The sequence below is a fragment of the Oncorhynchus mykiss genome, chromosome 7 (assembly GCF_057628025.1).
Source record: "Oncorhynchus mykiss isolate SJ-2025 chromosome 7, ASM5762802v1, whole genome shotgun sequence".
NCBI classification, from domain to species: Eukaryota; Metazoa; Chordata; class Actinopteri; order Salmoniformes; family Salmonidae; genus Oncorhynchus; species Oncorhynchus mykiss.
In genome coordinates this window covers 25,221,289-25,229,928 of record NC_143028.1, presented here as the reverse complement: position 1 = coordinate 25,229,928, position 8,640 = coordinate 25,221,289, and the positions used below count along the sequence as shown (strand labels likewise).

Genomic DNA, 8,640 nt, shown 5'->3' with positions numbered 1-8,640 from the left:
TTATCTTAAAGTCCATCTTTAATTATATGAGCTCCATCACAACCCTGTGACTCTCAGATCAATTCAGTGTCTATCAATGAATTCTCTGAGAGTCCTTACACATTGCAACTGAGATCCTTTATAGCAAAGACATACATAGCCAGACAGCATTGGCCATAAATTATTGTTCAGCTTTGTCTCCTAAACTATGTTCTTTCCTCGCTCTCAGGACCATAAAACAAAACCTATCAACAGGCATATATCAAATACCCCCTCCTTGACAAAATCACAGAGACACAGTGACTGGCACACAGACATTGTGGAGCCAAGAGATAATTGATTTAAAAGATATGTTTACATATGAAGACAAGCTTGACCCCTCCCCTCTATGCAGCCCAAGTAACTGACCCCATGTCAGAGAACAGATAACTGCAACCGGCCAACAGTATTATCCAAAAATAGACATTCTGATGAGAAGTAACTCACAAGCATATAATGAATATAAAACATCTTATCTAGGTTACCCAACTAATTCTGATTATTCCCCAACAATGGTTTGGAAATAATGTCATGTTTTACTCGTACCTTTTTTTTCATTTTCAACAAATGCACTGGGTTGGTTAAAAAGTGATACTAAACTTACATGCCATGCACTATATTGACATAGTGGAAGATTTAGTGAATTTATACTGTTTTTCATACTAAGATGGACAAAGATATGTGTTGCTTTTGCACATATTTGTTAATTGGTTTAGCAAGAGGCTGTTGATTGGTCAGTCATCGGGTTAATTTCTTTTGCAATATGTTCAAATCAAGCTTTATTTATACAGCACATTTCAGACATGGATGCAACACAATGACTTCACAGGAAAATATGTTTAGAAAACATTGAAAATAAAAAGAAATATTTACTACACAACAATAATAGGATAAAAAACAGAAGAATAACAACTGAAAGACTAATGAGCACCCTAAGGAAATGTCATTGATTACAATATTAACAATTGGATGCAACATCCAACCCTAACAAGATGGACAAGCCAACACATTCTAACTAACGAGGTGATACCAATCGGTTCGCCATACGTGCTGGGGTGGAAATTCTACCCATAATCAATAATGAGGAGGCGCAAAATTAATAATCAATCAAGGTTTTTACTTTTATTAAAATACTTGTTTTTACAAGGAGGCTTGCTTCTGGGTTATAAACTATCTCAGGATAGGTGCAACCTCAGAGATGACGTACAATGGTTCCAAACACCAACCCCACACATCCTGTGTCAGACCTTGGGCCCCAAATACAATCTGCCCCTAGGAGTAGGTGACTGACGCACAGACACTGTGGAGACAAGTGATTGGTTCCCCATTACTCACACCATCCCTTCACATGTTTCGCAATAAACACACAGTTCACATATGGAAACAATGTTTCCTTCTGATCTCCTTTGCCTTCCTCCCTGTTGATATTCTGCCTAGCAACAGGGACATGTGATAGATGCTAATATTCTGCATAGCAACCGGGAAATGTGATAGATGCTGATATTCTGCATAGCAACAGGGACATGTGATCGATAAGCCTGACATCTCGCTTCTTTGGACCCAAGGTGACTGAGGCCCATTTGAGGGGGGAAGTGCAGCTGCCAACACCAGATCCAGAAAGGAGACATTCTAATAGCAAGAGGTCAATAGTTCATAACAGCATATTCTACAGATAAGACATCTTAATTATCCATGTTACTTAGCTAATCATGATTTCTCCACCACAATCTTTCCTCAGAAACAGGCTCCAACACAATAGCTCTGTTACTGGTGTGCAGGAAAAAACCTTTACTCTGTGGAGGATCAAGAGGAACCAGTCAGTTTCTGTCATATTCTTGGCTGAGTGTCTGAACATCATGGGTTCATTCTACACACCCAGAACAGGCCTCTATCAACACACTTTTCTATGTTATAGGAGTTAGGTTCTTTACCAATCTCAAGCCCAATGCCTCGGCTTAAAGAATAATATTTTAATACACATGCATTAGTAAGGTTTAAAAGAAAATTCCCTCACAGTGCTAACGAGCTATATGTGCTAAAGTCCAACCTCAAAACATAAATGGAAAAACCAAAGCCTGTAACACCTTCCCCCTTAAGATTACAAATATATCCTATACTTTTGTTGGACAAGTTTACTCACCACCAACAGAAAACAACTTCCAATTCATATTAAAATCAACTACAATGCTTCACCTTCTACAATATAAACATGGTGTCTACTGGCTGTCACCAATTAAAAACAAGAAAAAACACATTTCTAAATATATATATTTTTCTACAATCTATTTTTGAAAAACTCACTAGCTTCTAGAACTCTCGTCCCCTTGGAACGAGCACAAACAAAACTCATCTCCAATACGTAAAAACATGCAGTCAAAATAAATTGTCATCCATGGTAACGCACTGGCTAAACACAAAACTTTTTGACTACACCCCGCTGGAGACAATCAACAACCAAGTTGTCCTTACCACGGACATGTCTGATTTCAAGAGGAAACTCCTGCAATATCCGTAGTAACTTTCCACCTCACTGCAGAGCTTCTCTCTCTTTTCAGGGTTCACTAGATAGGCATGTTGTTGGATCGGGGCCCAATCCCCAATGTCATGCTCTAGTACATTTGGTTTGGCACATCTGAGAATGAACCCTGATTGGTTGCATAAATAATTATTATTACTAAATGTAAATATGAAAACCAAATGTACACCCCTTTGTTAATATGTATTGGCAATAATTAACTTCATGGTGAGGCATGGATGTGTTTGAAATATGAAGTGATTTGAGACATGCTTCTTTGACAGTGGGAATAAAGACAATTACCATTTGAATGTTGCAAAGAAATACTGGAGTGATGTAAGAATGCGAATAAAATTGTTACAGACCAAGTTATTATACTGCGTCCATGTGTATAGGCTGCAAGTGAATTGAAAAAACAACATCTCAACTTTCACTTCAACTAAAACTGAACGTATATTGTACACCGGGCATAGTCTCCTTCTCAACCTCTTTTCAATGACATTTTGCTAGGTGGGATAGCCCAATGTCAAAACAAAGTTTTAATGTGTCCAAATCAATAACCAATATGCAGAAACAGTTTGTGATAAATTGAGCTATATAAACACAAACATCTGCCACAATAATACATATTACTTGTATTTTTTAAACAAGCATCTTACGTACTGCACAAGAACCAGAAACGCTGTTGTTTTGGCATGAAGCAATAAATCAGTGAAATCAATTAGGGGGGAAATCAGGTTGTACCTAACACAACTAAAAAAACACATAGAAATAGGAGATATCTTTCACCTCACTGGTTAGAGGACAATCTGCAGAAGACAGTCAGCTACATTTTGGAGAGATGCATTTAAATGTAGGGGTCGCTAAACAAATAAGGGCAACACTTAATTTGTCATCACTCATTAATATCATGTTGAAATCAATTCTGCCGAGAGGAGGGAGATGAGGTTGCACGTCCTGTTAAAACTAACAGCTCAAAAACCATATGGAATCTGAGAGTAATGTGTACATCACTGGTTGAGGACAATTTGTAGAAAACCTCTAGCTACATTTTTATTCAAGTGTAACTTGTGATTAAAGTGGGCCACCAACATAGTAAGTGTAAGACAGAACTTTTTTGTTACTCACTTTTTGTTAAATCATATAAATAGTACTCTTTCAATTCAGAGCCTGGATTTCCCCCCTGAGGCTAAAATCCATATCATGTTGAAATCAATAGAACAGGGGGCAAACATTTAGGGTTCTATATTGTGACATCATTAAAATACTCCTTGTACATTGTTAAACATTCTACATTCTGACATAATTTCATTGATATCATGAAACAACGCCTTCATGCATGTATTTTCTGATGTGTAATCAGAGAACATTTATCATAGTATCTCTTGTCACATTGAGAACAGCTAAAAGGTTTTTCTCCTGTGTGTGTTCTGTAGTGTAGAGTCAGTTTGCTAGATGTAGTAAAACTCTTCCCACATTCATCACAGCTATAAGGTTTCTCTCCTGTGTGTGTTCTCTGGTGTGATATCAGGCTGGTTGACTGAGTAAAACTCTTCCCACATTGAGTACAGCTATAAGGTTTCTCACCTGTGTGTATTCTTTGGTGTGATATCAGGTTGCTTAGCTGAGTAAAACTCTTCCCACATTGAGTACAGCTATATGGTTTCTCTCCTGTATGTATTCTCTGATGTACAGTCAGAAGGCCAGATGAAACAAAACTATTACCACATTGATCACAGCTATAAGGTTTCTCTCCTGTGTGTGTTCTCTGGTGTATCATCAGATTGCTAAATGTAGTAAAACTCTTCCCACATTGATCACAGCTATATGATTTCTCTCCTGTATGCGTTCTCTGGTGTGATTTTAATTGTCCTGAGAAAACAAAACTCTTCCCACAGTCAGAGCAGCGGTGAGTTCTCTTTCCTTTGGGTTTCTGCTGGTGTTTCTTGAGGTATCCTGGTCTGTAGAGACTCTTCTCTGCCTCGGCATCATGCGGTTGTTGAGGCTCCCCAGAGGATCCACGATAGTCACCTCTCTCTCCTGTGTGAACAACAAAGTCAGACAGATGTTTAAAGGCCCACAACAGAGGAAATCTCCTGTAAAAGGTTATGCCAACAGCGTAGCCATGAAGTGCAAGATCGGGAGTGCTACTCAAGGAAACTCACTTTAAGTTCTGTGTCTATTCACTTATTCACCACCGTGGGGGAAAACTCAGGGGAGTTCTCATAGGCTGACAGCAAAAATAGCCTCCATTTCCAGGTTGCTTATGAGTGCATTTCACACTACTTTTGGATTATAATTGTAAGGCTTTTTTGAATCTTAATATATTTGTGTTACTGGTCGCAAATCAACTGCCTTATTCTTCAACACTTCAACCAGTAAAATGCTCTTTGGCAAGCTTTAAAATCAGCCTGACAATGAGGGTTTGTACACTAAGTGTATGCCAATTGACCCATAACTTCACCTAAAAATAACATAGACCTAGTGTACACGTCCTGGTAATCTGTCTGGCCCTGCGAAGTTGTGAATGTTGACCTGTTTAAAGGTCTTACTCACATCGGCTGCGGAGAGCGTGATCACACAGTCGTCTGGAACAGCTGGTGCTCACATGCATGTTTCAGTGTTATTTGCCTCAAAGTACTTTTGCTCGTCTGGTAGACCGCCGGAGCCGGTGTAGTACGGTTCAATCTTAGTCCCTTATTGATGCTTTGCCTGTTTGATGGTTCGTCGGAGGGCATAGAGGGATTTCTTATAAGCTTCCAGGTTAGAGTCCCGCTCATTGAAAGCAGCAGCTCTAGCCTTTTAGCTCAGTGCGGATGTTGCCTGTAATCCATGGCTTCTGGTTGGGGTATATAAGTACAGTCACTGTGGGGACGTCATCGATGCACTTATTGATTAAGCCAATGACTGATGTGGTATACTCCTCAATGCCATCGGAAGAATCCCGGAACATATTCCAGTCTGTGCTAGCAAAACAGTCCAGTAGCTTAGCATCAGCTTTTTATTGACCGAGTCACTGGTGCTTCCTGCTTTCATTTTTGCTTTTAACATGCTGATAGAAGTGAGATAAAACAGATTTAAGTTTCCCTGCATTACAGTCCTCGGCCACAAGGCGCGCCGCCTCTGGATGAGCGTTTTCCTGTTTGTTTATGGCGGAATACAGCTCATTCAGTGCGGTCTTCGTGCATCGGTCTGTGGCGGTATGTAAACAGCTACGAAAAATACAGACAAACTTTCTAGGTAGATAGTGTGGTCTACCAGTAGGCTGTATCTCTCTAGGTCATGCCAGTGGGCTACAGTAGGTTGTATTTCTCTAGGTCATGCCAGTAGGCTACAGTAGGTTGTATCCAAGTGGAAACAATTATCAACCCAATGTGGAAAGTGTCGAATTTGGTCAACAACTAAATTAATGGCTAATTTGCTACGTGAGGTTTACTTGATCTAACAGAAGTTTTGTAATGATTAAGTTATTATGTGGACACATGACATACCGACAACTTTGATAAAAACACTATAGGAGTTGTCATCAGATCGCTATGCATATTCATGCTAGTAGCTTAGCATCATAGAACCCTCATAGAATGTAAACAATAGATTACAATAATAAGATCTATCCACCAATCCAAAGAAAGAATAGGTGGGAGCTAGACAACCCGCAGTGCCGCTTTGTGGACAACGACTCCCTTTGTTAGAACAGAGACATCTTGTCAGTACATCCATAATCTTTGGTGTAGCAAACCCAACTCTCGCATGGCACTATTGAGGTGCAAGGTGTGTCGTAAATCATCACTACACGAAAATCACAACATGCCGTGCCCCCCAGTCTGCGGTCAGCAGATAGACCCTTCTCAAATATATATGTTAAGTCACTTTTTGGAAACGGAACGGAGAAAACAAGGGGTAGCTTGTTCTCTACGTCGTCTGATTCTAGACATATCAGTCATCATCCTATGGGCCTCCATTGAAAAGGTATTGACGAACCAACTCCGAATATCCAAAGTGAAAAACCAATTTAAGGCGTTACTTACTGGTGTTAATCAGATCTCCTATCTCCTCCTCTTCATCTTTCAATGTGACAGTAATCTCCCCTTCCTTCTGCACTCCAAAAACGACATCCTCATCTTTATCTTCCTCCTCTTCTTTTACTGTAACATCCTCCTCCTCTTTCACTCTGAACGCGTCTTCCTCTTCTTTCACTGAAACGTCTTTCTCTTCTTCTTTCACTGTAACAGCATCACCCTCTACTTGTTTTACTGTGACATCCTCCTCTTCCTTCTCCTCTTTCGCGACAATGTTCAGCCCCAGAGCTTCTTCCTCCGTCCAGCAGCCCTCCTCTTCTTTAACAGGAGGAGAGTAGTTTAGGGAGCTCATGTTCGGGGATGTTAGCTAGCTAGCTATCATTAGCGAGTAGGCTAGTGCTAACTTAACCAGCCAGCTACTATAGCTGACTAATACAAAATAACATCAAATTAAATGAAATAGGTTAACAAGTAGATACGACAGAAGTGTGTCTAAAACACAGTAGCTAATATACATCGATAGCCGAAAGATTCAAGCTATACGCTATGTTGGCTAGCAAGCTACCTTGGTGATTAACGAGCTGTTTCTGAAGAACCGTCCACTAGATTATACGTCACGCTGGCAGCATCGCCTGAAAGACGCACATCGCCGTCTGCTGACCGGAGGGGAAACGCAGTTGAGGATCATATTTTATTTTTAGACAAAGATTATTTTAAATAGATTTAATTAAATAGTACTATTATATTGAGACATACAAAGACAGGAATGTGTTGATTGATTAGTGCGATTAAAAATGTTTCCTACGGCACATAAGTAGCTAGCTACTGTCGGTCTATACTGCTCCTACATGGTGTAACAATACATCATGTAGATGTATATAATGAACAGACTAGGTCTATACTGCTCCGACATTTTTGTATTTCTATTTATCACCTTTATTTAACCAGGTAGGCCAGTTGAGAACAAGTTCTCATTTACAACTGTGACCTGGCCAAGATAAAGCAAAGCAGTGCGACAAAAACAACAACACAGAGTTACACATGGAATAAACAAACATTCAGTTAATAACACAATTAGAAGATCGATATATATATTTTTTTTTAGGAATATTGTGAAACACGATCATTCCACTATTAATGCAGATATTATGGACATTTAAAACATGTAATTAAATTATAATTGTAGCTCCTTTAATTTAGACCCCAAATGTATTTGCTATAATGTGTGCCATTGCCCGGCTATTAAAAGGGACAGGCGACTATTTGAGACTCAGGAATGTTTGGTCACATGGAATCAAGTGGTCACTAGATGTCTACGGTGCCAAATATATTGTTAGTTGGGGGTGCTGGGAGTGCTGAGTGTGTTGATATAATGGTAATAATGTCAAAATCCCACTTTTAACAACCAAAAAGGTTATGCCCGGGTGGCACAGCGATCTAAGGTACTGCATCGCAGTGCTAGAGGCGTCACTACAGACCCAAGTTCGATCCCAGACTGTACCACAACCTGCTGTGATCGGGAGTCCCATAGGGCGGCACACAATTGGCCAAGCGTCGTCCGGGTTAGGGGAGGGTTTTGGCCAGGGGGGGCTTTACTTGGCTCATCGCATTCTAGCGACTCAAATCAAATCAGATTTTATTTGTCACATACACATGGTTAGCAGATGTTAATGCAAGTGTAGCGAAATGCTTGTGCTTCTAGTTCCGACAATGCAGTAATAACCAACGAGTAATCTAACCTAACAATTTCACGACAGCTACCTTATACACACAAGTGTAAAGGGATAAAGAATATGTACATAAAGATATATGAATGAGTGATAGTACAGAACGGCATAGGCAGGATGTAGTAGATGGTATCGAGTACAGTATATACATATGAGATGAATAATGTAGGGTATGTAAACATTATATTAAGTGGCATTGTTTAAAGTGGCTAGTAATATATTTTTTACATCAATTTTCCATTATTAAAGTGGCTGGAGTTGAGTCAGTATGTTGGCAGCAGCCACTCAATGTTAGTCTGATGGCCTTGAGATAGAAGCTGTTTTACAGCCTCTTGGTCCCAGCTTTGATGCACCTGTACTG

At 39.8% G+C, this 8,640-nt stretch overlaps 1 protein-coding gene across 2 annotated transcripts; it reads right to left on the bottom strand.

The window, feature by feature from the left end:
- Positions 1 to 7,165, bottom strand: LOC110527626 (uncharacterized). 2 transcript variants are annotated; one of them, XM_021609028.3, is made up of 2 exons: positions 6,562 to 7,165; positions 1 to 4,573 (listed from the first exon to the last, which is right to left on the bottom strand). In XM_021609028.3, exons 1-2 carry the CDS (start codon positions 6,902 to 6,904, stop codon positions 3,867 to 3,869), a joined length of 1,050 nt encoding a protein of 349 aa, XP_021464703.3. In that variant the 5' UTR covers positions 6,905 to 7,165; the 3' UTR covers positions 1 to 3,866. The 2 variants fall into 2 exon arrangements, with proteins under 2 accessions (XP_021464703.3, XP_090096692.1); XM_090240566.1 differs by having other exon boundaries at positions 5,090 to 7,144.
- Between the last annotated feature and the right edge of the window lie 1,475 nt (positions 7,166 to 8,640).

Coding starts and splice junctions, on each gene's coding strand:
- LOC110527626 (XM_021609028.3), bottom strand. CDS start 6,904: ATGAGCTCCCTAAACTACTCTCCTCCTGTTAAAGAAGAGGAGGGCTGC. Junction 4,574..6,561: donor AGGAGATCTGATTAACACCA/GTAAGTAACGCC, acceptor TTGTTCACACAG/GAGAGAGAGGTGACTATCGT.